Source organism: Notolabrus celidotus, chromosome 12 (genome assembly GCF_009762535.1).
Source record: "Notolabrus celidotus isolate fNotCel1 chromosome 12, fNotCel1.pri, whole genome shotgun sequence".
Lineage (NCBI taxonomy): Eukaryota > Metazoa > Chordata > Actinopteri > Labriformes > Labridae > Notolabrus > Notolabrus celidotus.
This window is the reverse complement of record NC_048283.1, coordinates 12896659-12911854: the sequence shown is the minus strand read 5'-3', so window position 1 is coordinate 12911854 and position 15196 is coordinate 12896659. Positions and strand designations below refer to the sequence as shown.

Below are 15196 nucleotides of genomic sequence, written 5' to 3'. Positions count from 1 at the left end.
CTCTTTAGGGTGTTCTCACTTTCGATCCTCTGACGTTGTCTCTGCTACAGCGAGATAAAAGTATGGAGGTGAGCGGTGGCGGAGGCATGACCACGGTTACCTCAGTGACCTCTCACCCCGAGGAGCCCAGTGACCTGGAGGAGCTGGAACAGTTCGCCCGCACTTTCAAACAAAGACGCATCAAACTGGGCTTCACTCAGGTAGAGAAAAAACCTGCTTTGTTTAAGTGTATCTGAGTGTTGGATTAACACTGCATGCTTGGTGTTCTGACTTGTGTTAAATTGCACTTCCTCCTTTTTTCCTCTCCTTTAGGGAGATGTTGGTCTGGCTATGGGGAAGCTGTATGGCAATGACTTCAGTCAGACTACAATCTCCCGCTTTGAAGCCCTCAACCTGAGCTTTAAGAACATGTGCAAATTGAAGCCGCTGCTGGAGAAGTGGCTCAATGATGCAGGTGAGCTCTCGTGAAGACACATCATTTTACATTTTGGTAAAGTTTAGCTTGGTTTATTCATTTCACACAAGAATACAATAATGCAAAGCTCATCAAGAAAATAGCAAGAAAAGAGCTTGTGTTTGAGTGTGCTGGAAACTTGTGTGGTGTGTAGGTTGTATGAAAACCACACCTAAAAAACAAGGTAATACAAAAACCACAAAACAACCTGAATATCAAAACAGTGTACATTTCATCATTCCATATCATATCTAAAATACCTTTTTTATCGTGAGTATGATTAGTCTGACATTCCTTGCGTGTGTTTTATTTTCCTTCTTCAGAGACCATGTCCATAGACAGCACCCTGCCCAGCCCCAGCTCCCTGTCGTCTCCCTCTATGGGCTTTGACGGGATGCCTGGTCGCCGCAGAAAGAAGAGAACCAGCATTGAGACGAATGTACGTGTGGCCCTGGAACGCGCATTCATGACGGTAAGATTAAAAAAAACATTATTTAACCCTTCTGTTATGTTGTGGGTCAAATTGACCCTTTTTAAAGTTCAAAAATAAAAATAAAAAATGTTAAAAGTATTTTTTCGTTATGAAACGTCTTTGCTTGGCTTAGAAGGTGAAATCAAGATATATAATCAAAATGGTTCATTTCACTTTTTTTGGCAATATATACCTTCCAAACCAGCTAAAAACATCCTAAAAATCTGGGCAGCATGTGACAGAATAGGTGTCTCGTGTTAATTGATCAACATCACTTCATAAGAAAAAAAAAAAAAATTCCAAATAAGATTAAACAAAAATCAATGTCATGTGGATCTATTGTGTTTATATTTAGGTCTTTCCAATGTACATTTTAAAAAGTTTTAACAAGAATTTTCATGAAAAACAAGTGAGATATCCTCATTGAACCATGATCTGTGAGAGTTAAAGAACACGAATGGACCAAATATTGATTTAAATGGTTAGTAATGGAGTTAATAATGAGATTAAAAAAATGTTTACTTGGATTTTTTTGGGTTCTGACACTTTACGATAATTAAATATGCCCCGGGTCAAATTGACCCAGGAACATTATTGCTGTTCCAGAGAAATGAACTTAACAGGAGGGTTAATATACTTTTTTTTTAAGGATTGTCAGAATGAATAAAAACACTAAGGTATCCAGATCTATATGGGTTCCCTATCTGGAAATTATAAGAGAAGATGACTATGATGATATTTGATGTTCAATTAATCTGGCCTCTAATTCTAGTGTACATCATTCAACAACATGCTAGCATGATTATGAGAAGTAAAACTGTTCCATGACAATCAATGCCAAACATTACCAAGAGAAATAGGAATGCTATCCTTTTTAATTTTGTTTGTTTTCTAATGTCTATCTACCTTTTTGTTTGTCTTTCTTTTTATTGATTTTATATAACTTAGATATAATTGTGGATTTTTTTTGTGTATATGGAAACACTGACAAAACACAATAAAATGTTGAACCACAAAAACGAAATGTTACATTTAAATTGCTCTAAAATAAATTGATATGCATGTAGGTGGCTTTTTAATTGACCATGGATAATGAATCATTCCGTCATAACTGAACTGGACTGATAATGCTTTAACTCTCCTGTTATGTTGTGGGTCAAGTTGACCCTTTTTAAAGTCAATTTTCGGCAATATGTCCCCTCCAAACCAGCTAAATGCAGCATACAAACCTGGGCAGCATGTGACAGGAGAGATGTCGTGTTAATTTATCAACATCACTTCGTAAAAATAACAAAATATATAAATGTAAAATAAAATCAACAAAAATCTATGTCATGTAAAACTATTGTATTTATATTAAGGTCTTTCCAATGTACATTTAAAAGTTTTAACATTAATTTTAACAAAAAACGAGTGACTTATCCTCATTGAACCATGATCTGTGAGAATTAAAGAACACCAATGGACCAAACCTTGATTTAAATGGTCAGTAATGGAGCTAAAAATTAGTTTAAAAAAATGTGTATTGGTATTTTTTCGGTTTTAGACACTTTTAGGTAATTGAATATGCCCCGGGTCAAATTGACCCAGGAACAATTTTGCTGTTCCAGAGAAACGAACATAACAGGAGGGTTCATAAAGCTGATGTTAGTAATTTTTCTCTTGAAACAGGAGTCTGATTTGACATTGTTTTATTGATTTGACATTGTTTTATTGATTGATTTCTATTGATACTGCATCTATTTTAAGAGCTTAATACACACATCAGTTGTGCTATATCTTGTTGTGTTTTTTAAATTTGTTTGTTTTGCATTACATTGTTGAAGTGAAGTAATCCTGAAATGATCTGAACCCCTGCCTCCCTTTGTTTTTTTCATCTTGCAGAACCAGAAGCCTACCTCAGAGGAGATCCTGCTGATCGCAGAGCAGCTCAACATGGAGAAGGAGGTGATCCGGGTCTGGTTCTGCAACCGCCGGCAGAAAGAGAAACGCATCAATCCCTCCAGTGCCACCCCTCCCCTGCCCAGCCAGGCCCCCACTGCCCCACCGACGCACAAACCGCCCTGCTACAGCCCTCACATGGTGAATATCCAACTTATCTTCAACACCACTGTTGTCTTTTCAGTCTACTGTACATCAATGCACAGTGTGTTACAGTGTGTTGACATTAAACAGTTAATGAGCTGTCTTTAGTTTCAGAAACCTAAACATGTCTCTCCTGTCTCTCCACCAGATGTCCAGCCAGCTGTCGCAGGCCGTGACCAGTCTCAGCACAACAGTGACCACCATGTCCCCCGTATGCCCCCTGACCTCCAGCCTCACCTCCACCCACCCCTCCCTCAGCTCCGCTCCTTCCCCAGTGACTCCTCCTCCTCCTCCCCGCAGCACGGCCAGCCCAGCCACTCCCAGCCACAGCACACTCAACCTGAACACAGGGTAAGAGACCGTGACACTTAATGACACCCAACCTGGGATTTCAGAGAGCAACTTAGGTGCTCTGAATCCTCCTCATTTAACACCTTGATATTGGGATGCAGGTTTTTGGTTTGACAATATCTAACTATTCATTAAATAACAATAAATTGAAGTTCACTTCAGCCAATGATCAGATCTGATGTTTGGAAAAAGTTAGCAAGATTCTCACTGTTCCTTATGCCCCCCTTTTCATTATTCTCACCACTTATTTGCAAATGTTCTCACCTACAAGCTAACTCAGATCTACAAAAGCTTTCCAAGAAAGACTGCCTGCAAATAAGAGCTGTTGTCCCAACATTTAAACTATTGTCTACCCTCTCTTGGCTTTTCGCCTTGCCTTTGAGTTGGCCAATCAGAATAGCAATAAACCCATTAGCCTCACTACACGGTGGCACAATACATACCAGTGGGTCGATCTATCAGGCAAACCTAGCCCTTAGATTTCCTGCTTAACTTCATTATTGTGGAGGTGAATTGAATTTGTACTAACAGTAAATAGAGCTCTCCCTGCACAGCCAATGTATGTACTCAGGTGCTGGTCGGTTGCAGGAACATATATACAAAATAATAAACAAACTGCTGCATACTAATGACTTTATTGTGAGCAAGGAACACGTTTCACCTGTAGCTTTCTTAAGTTTGGCCAGCACAGGAAAGTAATTTTAGAGTGCAGTGTTTAGTTAATTTAATTTAGTTTGAGGTGTGGTTTATAATTAAGAAATTTAAATTCTTCCTAACCCTCCTGTTATGTTCATTTCTCTGGAACAGCAATAATGTTCCTGGGTCAATTTGACCTGGTGCGTATTCAATTATCCAAAAGTGTCAGAACCCCAAAAAATCCCAATAAACATTTTTTTTAAATCAAATTTTTAACTCCATTACCAACCATTTAAATCAAGATTTAGTCCAATGGTGATCGTTAATTCTCACAGATCATGGTTCAATGAGAATAACTTACTCACTTTTCATTAAAATCAATGTTAAAACTTTTTATATAAATACAATAGTTTGACATTACATAGATTTTTGTTTATTTTATTTTACTTTTTTTTTTTTAATGAGGTGATAAAATAACACGACTCCTCTTCTGTCACATGCTGCCCGGATTTTTATGCTGCATTTAGCTGGTTTGGAAGACATATATTGTCTAAGATAGACTTTTAAAAGGGTCGATTTGACCCTCAACATAACAGGAGGTCTAATTCAGAAAAAAAAAACATCCTGTCAACTTGTTTAAATCACAAAACACAATGTTTATTGCTTTTTAAGTAGACTGTTTTGGATAAAAAAGTTCCCGCTAAGACATTTAAAGCTCAAGTTTTTATGAACTTTTTCAAATAGACTAAAATCAATTGTGATGTTTCATTATGGCCTACAAAAGCAAAAAACATCATCAGCATAAAGACCTGACCTTGAGTGTCAGACAAAATGCTGCATGCTGTATTTTACATTTTTCATGGCAATTATTTCTCAATAAGTGATACATTTAACTGTAAAACAAAGCAAGATTGGACTTTTTTATTGAAGAACTCTACGCATGTACTCGACAAACTCAGCAGCAAGTTAAAATTACCGATTTGTTTAAAGGGGGCACTGAGATCAAACCCAAAGTTCCTCACAGGTGCTTTAAATTTGTACTTTCAAAATTGTTCAAAGAGGCAAAAACAAAGTGGTTGTTGTCAAAAACTCTGTAAACCCCTAGGCCAAACATCCTTGAGTTTGTAAAAGGAGGCGATAATGAAACCTGCATCCTCATACATCTCATGTTACTGGGTGAACTGAGCCTTTGTGTATACAGCTGTTTGGTTTTCCTGGATGTAACATGTCTGTCTGTGCTGGCTGCCACTGAATACCTTTAGGCAAAACAATTCAACAACGCATAACACAAACACTTAAACAATACTAAACCACATATTTCCATGAACCGCTCGGCTTGAGTCCTGCACTGCACCACGCTCAGTTCACCTGCTGGCACAGGCACACTCGCTGATTGTTTTTTAACTCACGCACACTGATATCTGAACAAGCCATTGGGTGACACTGCTCTCCCTGTGTAGCAGTGATTTTTAACCCTGTATGTGTTTGTGTGTGTGTGTGGTTCTTGTGTTCACAGCTTATGGCGTATGGGTAAAAAGAACGGTGACATGTCTAGCTACATCACCGATTTTGCTGCAAACTTGAGGTGATTACAACTGCAGCGCTTACACACACACACACACACACACACACACACACACACACACACACACACACTCACGCACATTGCACTCTTTTTCAGTGCAGAATGATGTTTTCTTGTATGGAAGTTTTGCTGTTTTATAACAAATTTCTGATATTGTCTGTGTTTTTTCCACATTTCTAACCTCTTCTTTAAATCCTTGCAGCAAACTGTCAGCTAACTACTCCTCTGTACAGGGCTGAATTTACCCTCTGCTTGTCCTTGCTGCTAAACCTGCTTTTTCTCTCTCACCTTGTCTCCTCTGCCTGTCTGTGTTTGTGTATATGCTCGCACATGTATGGTGCTCTGTGTGTATATTTGTGTGTGTGTGTGTGTGTGTGTGACACAACAGGAACACTGTGATGGGAGTTAACACAGGGATGAACCAAGCCCTCCTCGGTAACAATCCCCTGGCCACTATCCAAGGTGTGTGTGCGAAAGAAGAGAGACACACTTAAATGGGTGTTTTTCTGCAGAGGAGAAAAAAAAAAGAGGCAAAATTTAGCATCAGCATCACAGATCAGCGGAGAATAATTCTCGAGGTCATAGCAGAGGTGGAGGGTGGCGTCATGATTTAATTCTGGTGAAATCTTGCGGTCAAAGAATGCATAAAAGCAAAGAAAAGAGCTTTGGTGCTCAAAGCTCACAGTCTGACACTTTTACACAACTCAAAAATAACACAGAGAGGGGGAAGAAGCATTCAACCCTGCAGAAATGACCACCAAACAGCGTCAGCAGCACAGCTAATTTTCCATCATACTCTGAAATGTGAGAATGAAGAGGAGCAGAAAGACGTATTAAAAAGAGAAGTGTGATGATGAGTAATACAGTCATGCATGGTAGGTGAATCAAATGGCACGGGGAGACTGCAGGCTGGAGATACGGGTGATCAGGCAGTGGAGTGGTATTGCTCATCCACAGCGTGAAGCAGCTGAGAGACCAGAGGAATGACTTATTTTTCATATGTTGCCGTTGACATCCATTCATCCATCCCATCATGCTTGTTTGTGTGTGTGTGAGTGTGTGTGTGTGTGTGTGTGTGTGTGTGTGTGTGTGTGTGTGTGTGTGTGTGTGTGTGTGTGTGTGTGTGATCATGGTTACGTTAAAGCGTGGGCTATGTTTTTGCATGTGCGTCTGTGCTGTCTCACTCATCTTTAGCCTCTCATCTCTTTGTTTCATCATTCATATCCAAAAGGAAATATTCGAACACAGATGCTCACATTGTTTTTTTTTCTGGCACTTTCTTTGTTATTTCTTTGTTATTTTTTTGTTCTTTTGTTTATTTTGTGTGAATATGTGCTTGAGTAATGTTCATCATGACACAAAAAACTGTGAAAACATCTATTTTAAACGTCACGTTTTTTGAGTCAGTGCTGCATTTTTCACCCACCATTTCACACCACTTGGATACTCATCCCTCACACACTCAGAGACTGAACTCTAAGGAGGCAAAAATACCAACTTCCCCACTCAAAGCAGCCTCAACAGACCATGATGCAGTGCATCCATGAGATGCTTTGTGCGTAGTGCAGAGGGATACTTGGTGCTTTTCAGAACAATAATAAAACATAATTTTAGAAATAATGTTAAGTTCACAAGGGCCAATAACTTATAGACCACCCATGCCAGTTTACCTGTTGCACTGCTGTATCTAAATTAGGGATCAAGTCAAGTCAAGTCAACTTTATTTATATAGCACATTTAAAATCAACCAGTGTTGGCCAAAGTGCTTTACAAGGTAAAAGTAAAAATACATGAAGACAACAATAAACAACACAACATATCAGTCAACTAAATGATTAATCATCATCAGAATTACTGGTCAGTTCAAGAAATCCTTAATATTTTTATATTTGTAGGCCTGAAAATGCTGAGATGTTCTGTCTAAGCTGTAGCCACAAGCCAGGCCTGTAACTCTACGTAATGATTACTGCCACACCACTCTGCTACATGTATGTAAACAAGGACAGGTGACAGACTTAATCTGGTATTGCAGTGCTGTTTGGCGGTATTTTGTTTCAGAGAATGGAGATAAAGTTGTATGTAGGCTGTGGTTAATCCAGAATAAATCCACTTGACAGTTGAAATGCATTACAGAGGTGTGCAGACATTATTCTGTAATGAGGTCCATAGGCTGGTGGTGCTGCTGGCTCTGCTAACTGTAGCCACACTTGGCAACCCAATTTGACATAGTCTACCCTCAGACTGTGTGATCCTGTGTAGTGGCGGACTCAGGCTGTTTGAGGGGCAGGGGTGAAAAAAAGGGCACCTCCTTTCAAACACCTGGTACTCACAGTTTAGGGTGAATTTATGTATTGAGGCATTGTTAAAAAGAGGGGGATGTAGGGTCCTCCTTCAGAAAATGTTGAGCAGCTAACACTTAATTCCCTACATTCCGTTCATTCTATTTCCAATTCTGAAATGCAAATCAGAAAACAAAAGAACAGGCATTTTTCTTTTTTCAATATATGTAGCAGATTTTAAAACAAACAATCAGAAGCCGTTTTCCATTAAAATAAAGCAATAAAATTGGATTTTGTGTTGTTTTCCTAGTATGGATTTTTATATTCCCTGACAAACACAAAGAATCCAATCTATGTTAATCCAAAATGCGAAAATGCGGGGATATCTGTATGATTACAAGGTGAAGTTGGGTCGAATCTTTACCCAACTGATGTAATCACACAGATATCCCTGCATTTTTGCATTTTGGATGTGTTTATCAGGGAATATAAACATCCATAATAGGAAAACAACACAAGATCCAATTTTATTGCTGTACTTTAATACAGGAAAACTGCTTTTATTTGTTTGTATTAAAATCTGCTACATATGTTGAAAAAGAAAAATGCTGTTCTTTTGTTTTCCGATTTGCGTTTCAGAATTGGAAATAGAATGAACGGAAGGTACACTGGCCCTTATGTGACCAATTGCAGTAATTAGAATTATGAAAAAGGAAAACACAAAACAATTATATTTCTATTTTATTGATTATAGTACATAATTAACATAACATAACATAATGAACTTCATGGTGACCGCCCCCCTGACCCCCTGAGTACACCACTGATCCTGTGTTTAGCCATGTTATGGGTCCATTTTTCGTTCATTCATTTAAGGGAAACAAAATTCTACCGTTTGTTTGAGTACTCATCTTAGGAAATAAAATATAATTCAATTTAAATTGTTTATGCTAGTCTACTTAACACAATAACATTCGCCCAATCAATGACCAAAACAAATGGACAGGCTGAAGCCTAAGGCATATTTCTGCCTATCCTAATCAATCCATAATATAACCCTGAACATCAGCAGTACAAAACAAAACATTTCAACGTATCATTACGGCTGTTGTTAACACAGAATCACAGAAACTGTGATTAATTTGGTGTGTGTTCTGAATGTCTTTTTAAATTGTGAATATACATTTTAATTTAAACAACTAGGAAATGAGTATCTGACCATATTCAGTCACAAGAACTAGTTGTGTATCAACAATATAGTTTTGTAAAAGCTAAGCACCTGTAATCTTTTCCTCAAACACTGACAGGTGCGTGCAGCACTTCTTGCAGAGTAACTTCACTCTAAGCAGCCTGTGGCCGCTCCCTGTGCTCTTTATTTAAAAGAGGTGGTGACAGTTATTCCCCTCCCACTTCTGCTGAATTCAACGTGTTCAGACACTTTCTCTGGCTTGGCAGTGTTTGTAGGAAGTTATTAACTAGAGTATTGTTGGATTAGGAAGCCTGATGGAGAGTTGATGGACAGAAACCACAAAGTAAAACACTGTAATGAATGACAACTTCTCACTGAATATTATTATTGATAAGAGATAAAAACTGAAGTTTATGAATAATGAAACTATGGACCAGGAAGTGATTGCAGGTCTTTTTTCTGACTTAAAGAGCTCAAGTAGAGTATGGAGGATAACTTTGAACAACACATCTATTTGAGAAAGAGGCAGAAAAATCTTACAGGCTGACTAATATATATAAAAATAATGTCGCAATGTTTCTGAAAAACTGTAATCAAGGAATACTTGTTGACTTTCCTCTCTTATCTCTCCTCAGCCCTAGCAGCCAGTGGTGGCCAGCTGCCTCTTTCCAGTCTTGAGGGGGCCAGCAAACTGTTGCTGGGGGCCTCAGGGGGCCAAACAGGAGGCCTCCACTCCTCCCTCTTCCTCAACCATCCGGCCCTCCTCCACATGAGCCAGAACCCTGCCGCTGGACTGCTCAGCGCCGCCGTAGCCAAAGCCTCCAAGCCCTCTCCTTTCCCGTCCGCCAGCAGCATCAGCCCCACCCCTTGCTCCCCTTCCCCTTGCTCAAGCCCTGCCTCTTCCTGTTCCTCCAGCGAAATGGCACACAGCCCGCCCTCTCTGGGTGGAGCCAAGATTGAGTGACCACGCCACGGGCCAATCAGAGAGGGGGAGGAAGGAGGAAAACGTGAACCTCGCCTTTCACACCAAAGCTAACTCTTTCTCTCTCTTGAGCTCTTCTTCCGTTAATTTTTCGCAATGGCTCTCTTTCTCTTTCTCTCCTGGTCTTTCGATGCCAAAAATACACAGAATGAAAGAGGAGAGAAGGAGGGAGGGAAGTGAAAGAGGGGAGAAGGGGGGAAAAGGGAAAGATTGAAACCAAAAATCTTTATCTATCCAAACAAATGGAGAGGAGGCAGCGTGGGACCTTTTAGTTAATAACAGGTGATATCGACATGGCGCCTCACCGCTCTTTCTCTCTGAAGGAAAACAAACCAATGACTCTTTAACGAAGAGGCAGAAGAGACGCATGTCGGGATGCAGAAACCAAAAATGACAAAAGATAACTTTACTATGTGACAAAGGAATGGCAGCAAGGACAAAAACTGGAGGACTGTGCTTAGTTTCCTTTTTTTATCGTTTTGAAAAGCTGCGGGTCTGAAGGAAGAGGAGAAAGGAGGATAAGTTTAAACCAAAAATTTACCTGAGGAGGAGGTGGAAGAGGAATACACAAAAAAAACGACAACCATACCAAAATCCCAAATACCAAAAACCAAAAATACGGAGAGAAAAGCTTTATTCAAAGGACGTGTAAATACTGAAGCTATCCAGGACCAGGACTCTACTGCTACTGCTACTCACATAGACACACACACGCAAACACACACGTCAAGAGCCAACCCATCCATTCTGCCATCGACTCATCCTGTCTGTGTCCGCCCATGTGTCTCTTCTAGGTTTTCATTTTTAGATATTTTTTGTAAAAGATTGTTGCTGATCGAGTGAAACGCTCGTAAAATGAATGATGCCAGTATCTTCATGTGTTAGTCTCTTTACCTACCTCTGGTTCTAAGAGCATAGATTAGCTTTAATCTGTCCTTTTTTAATTTCAGATTACCTTGACAGAGGTTTGTAAACCAGTATGTGTTTTTTACACTCTGAGAAGTACAGTTTGACCTGTTTTTTTACTATTTATTAGGGTCATTTTACAATACAGCTTCTATTTATTGTTGCAGCATTTTAGAGTTTTGATCGTCATCAGTGTCATCATCACCATCATCGTCGTCCTCATCACTATACATTCATGTTGTCATCATGCATCCTTTCTGTTTCTCGAGGTGACTTTTCTGCAGGAACAGAGATGACGAAAGTGCAAAGATGCTCGTCTCACCAAGTGCCGTAGATCCAAAATAGAGCTGGCACACCACGAGTCAATTTCAAGGTGTGAATGAATTTATTAAGACGTTAACATGTGACACTTTGTGCTCTTAATCAGACCGATCTGTCCTCACTCTTTAAGATAACCCATTATCGCTGACTCCGTGGCTAAATAAACACGCCCTGGGAAACTTCGCACACTGTAAACAACGTTTGTTAAGAGTGGGCGACCATATTGAAAGTATGAAATAGGGCTGTGATTGGAGATCTCAAGTGATAACTGATGAGATTTGAGGTTAAATAAGTCAATAAAGCCAAGTTTAGTCACAGCCGGCTCTCACGCCTGCTGACACCTGTCTGTCTAGACATGTTTACTGATATTTGTCTGTTTCCATCATCACTCCATCAATCACATTTCACTGCCATTTTCCACCTCAGACTGCCATTAATTCTCAAATGGAAACCAAAGCATTCTCAAGGCTGGCCTGAGCTCTTCTTACAGAGCCTCAGCGAAGACGTATGAACACAATAAAGACACAGGAGGGGGGGGGGTGAGAACAGGACTTTACCACTGGGAGCCCCCCCCCCCTCCAATGTGAGCCCCTCCACCTGGCCCGTCCAAATACCCACCGGGGGAAGCTTTATTTAGGGAACTGTTCCTTTACTCCAAACCCCCAGAATGAGGGTACTCTTGGATGGACACACTGTAGTGAGGGGAGCAGGCGTCACACTTTTTTATCGTAAGAGGATACCAAAAATAAACGCAAACCAAAAACCCAAGGAACGACAGAAGCAAACCAAAAAGAACCCTTAACCAAATGTGGCTGGAGGGAGGAGGGGAGGAGGACAAAATGTACCCCACTCTGTCTGTCTGTCCGTCCGTCTGTCTGTCTGTCTGTAAGCATTCGCCCCGCTCTGAAACTGTGTAGCATGGATGGATAGACAGGCAGATAGACAGGTGTGCAGAAAAAAAAGGACAGACAATTCCTCCCCTCCTCTGCCTCTCTCTCTCTCCAGCTCAGCTCTCTCTCTGGTCCTGGATGGAGCTAAACGCAAATGACCTCACTGAACTGAAATCTTCTTTAAGAGAAAATCTGTTTTTATTTTTCTGTTGGTTGGTTCTGATTGTTTTGATCTCTGCTGTGTCTCTTGATGCCGTTTTATGTACTGTACTTTAGCGCTTATTAACTCATTTGGAATAACGTACTCGCTTACTTACTTACAAGAGCTCCTTATTTTTTTCGTAGTCGTGCTAGAGATTTTTATCAGGTGGTTGGAAAAAAAATACTGTGAAAATTTAGCTTCCAGATTTTTATTAGATAAAGAAACACACTGTCTTGGCAGAGTAAAAATAGACACACAAAAAGCCAAAAATAAAGAGTTAAATAGCAAACCTTAAAGATGCCAAACCAAATACTGAACCAAACCAAACACAGTGGAGACTGTCCTCTCTGTGAGGGCAAAGAAATGGGTCAGAGTCGATTTGCCTGAAGTTAAACTGTGTGTTTATCTGTGTGTGTGTTGGAGTGACACCAAATGGTTAAAAAAAGAAGTGTGACAAGACAGTGGTGTCTTTAATTTTAACCGCAGCGGTGCAACAAACACTCCTGCCACAGATTAAAACACTCAGCTGAGGCCTCAGGCAGAGTTGACAGCTCAAGAGTTGGACGTAAACATATCCAAAGAACATTTGGTTTGATCCACACCAGAGAAACCAGTCGACACGCAAGCAAGAATCGATTCACGAACCAAACTTTAGATGCGGGGAGAGGTATTAACCATGAAGGTGAGACCTTCTCTCCACATTGACTCTTAGACGGAATGTATCTGTTAGTGCTTCTATAGATTTTGTAGAAAAAAAGATCTATGTTCTACTGCTTACTTATCGCTAATGTATTAAAAGAAAAAAACGTACAAAAAAGACTGAGAAAAAAAAAAGATCCTAAAAAACATTGATGAAAATAACTTGATTTTAGACCAAAAATTTAAACTATCTCTCTTTGGACTTTTTTATTTCTCTTTATTACGATGATTTAGACTTTTGATTGTAATATTTATTCAGGGTAGGTTTGATTTATTGGCTTATCTTGCTATTTATTTGTTAATTTATTTCTAGAGGTGCTTTTTCACATTCTGGGATGTAACTTTTATGATTTTTTTTTCCTATTTCACCCCCTGCTGACATTCTTTTTTACTTCTTTGAACCAAATAATAACAGAAATGCAACCAGGGTTCCTGTAGGGACTTAATAAGAAGATATGGCTGACTGGACTGTCAGCCATTAAGAGCTTCTCTTCCTCTCTGAGATGATATTTCTCAAAGCAGCTGGAGGCAGCACTGTGGGATGAACACCTAACTTACTCAAGAGTAAAAATACTTTCTTAAGGCCCTCTGGGCTGAAACATGCCTTCATGTAACGTAATAATTAGAGAAAAGTGGAAATTCTTACTCAGTGAAGAAAAAATCCTGAATATAATACATGTGATGAGGTGTTCATTGCAACTCAGTGCTGCTTAAGTACGCTACATTTTCTCCACAGGGAGAATTCACTGAAAGCTTTACAGCTGCACAACCAAAAACACAAAAGAAGAAGATCAACCGGGGAAAAACTCAAGTTTTTTACATATCAGAGAAGAAAAAGAGAGAAGAAGAAGAGGTGGATTTTTGACTCCCAGCCTTAAATCACTCTCGTAACTTCTCACTTTGTCTCTCTCTCTCTTTTTGTCTCTTTTGTTTCCACTTTTCTCTGAGTTCCTTTTCCCTTTTTCCTTCATCCATTGTAGGATGTAAAAGAGAGATAGTTCATCATATACCTCATATTCTTTGATGATAAACCAAATAGATGAATGCTTTAAAATGCGGGGTCACAGTAGGGATCATGGTGGTGTTATGATTCGTGTGGACGGTGTGTTTGTGCGGCCCAGAGCAGACACAGTGAGGCTGGGCCAAAGGTCAAAGGCCAGTGTCCTAATGGAGATTAACACAGAAGTTTGGGATTGATCTGCAAAGAAACAGATCACGGTGTAGATTGCAGAGGGAGACATTTAGGGTCAAAGGCCTGCTCTGGTTCATGCTCTGGTCCACAGAGACGCACACACACACTCGCACACACCCTGTCTCCCTGGAAAACACCCCCGCTGTCTGTGTTGAGCTTTGAACACAGCCCTCTCCTCAGATCTGACCCTCACTGCTCCCTCCCTGTCAAACTCTCTGGACTGTGGGGCTAAAGCTGCTCTTTGGCACTGATCTGGGACCAGATCTGGATCTTTTCAAGGCTTAAAAAAGCTGCATGTCTAAGAGCAACTTTATCACCAAGGTCGCCGAGCCCTCTCTCGCCTTTAGGTCTCCTTTGCCTGATGTGGGGGCAAATTGACTACTTGATGTCCGAGTGTATCAGGGAGCGCTGTAGGGCAAGTATCCAGGGAGCGGCTGGGACCGGGGCTGCTAGGTGACGCAAACAAACACTTCTCACAACTCTGTGTGTGCTGAGACTCTGGAAAGTTGGAGGGAGCAGTGTGCATGTGAGTCCATCTCCTTGTTTTGCTTTGTTGCTTTGTTTCTGATGAGGCACTTTTTTCATGAACGTCAGGGTTTGAGGGACCGGCTGTAAAGTGCAGACCTCTGTGGTGGGGATACCCCCTAAGTGAATGATACCAAAGTTAATGCCCTGCCACGAGATCCAGCATAACACACACACTCCCTCAATCCTGATGTCCATCTGAGTGCTCCAAAACTCTCTCTCAACAGAATCACATTTCCTCCAGAGTTGTTACTTTACAACGACATAAAAAAAAGCTCTTAAGGACAGCTCAACTTTTGGAGAAACAGTTATTCATTTTCTTGCCGAGAGGATTGATATCTCTCTCTGTCTTTGAGGAAGATATGAAGCCACTGCCTGAATAGAACAGGAGAAGTGTCACATAAAATGAAAAACAGAAGCTGACCCAC

The 15196-nt window shown here is 40.3% G+C and overlaps 1 protein-coding gene across 2 annotated transcripts in view; it reads left to right on the top strand.

Annotated features, from left to right (window-relative positions):
* Window positions 1-11612, top strand: part of pou2f2a (POU class 2 homeobox 2a) — a 69643-nt gene extending 58031 nt beyond the window's left edge. For both annotated transcript variants that reach the window (XM_034697236.1, XM_034697237.1), the window contains 8 exons: window positions 51-200; window positions 313-454; window positions 778-926; window positions 2811-3008; window positions 3160-3362; window positions 5515-5583; window positions 5972-6045; window positions 9687-11612. In XM_034697236.1, the coding sequence (XP_034553127.1) occupies window positions 51-200; window positions 313-454; window positions 778-926; window positions 2811-3008; window positions 3160-3362; window positions 5515-5583; window positions 5972-6045; window positions 9687-10015 (1314 nt within the window). In that variant the 3' untranslated portion in view covers window positions 10016-11612. The remainder of the gene's footprint in view (window positions 1-50; window positions 201-312; window positions 455-777; window positions 927-2810; window positions 3009-3159; window positions 3363-5514; window positions 5584-5971; window positions 6046-9686) is intronic.
* The last annotated feature ends 3584 nt before the right edge of the window (window positions 11613-15196 follow it).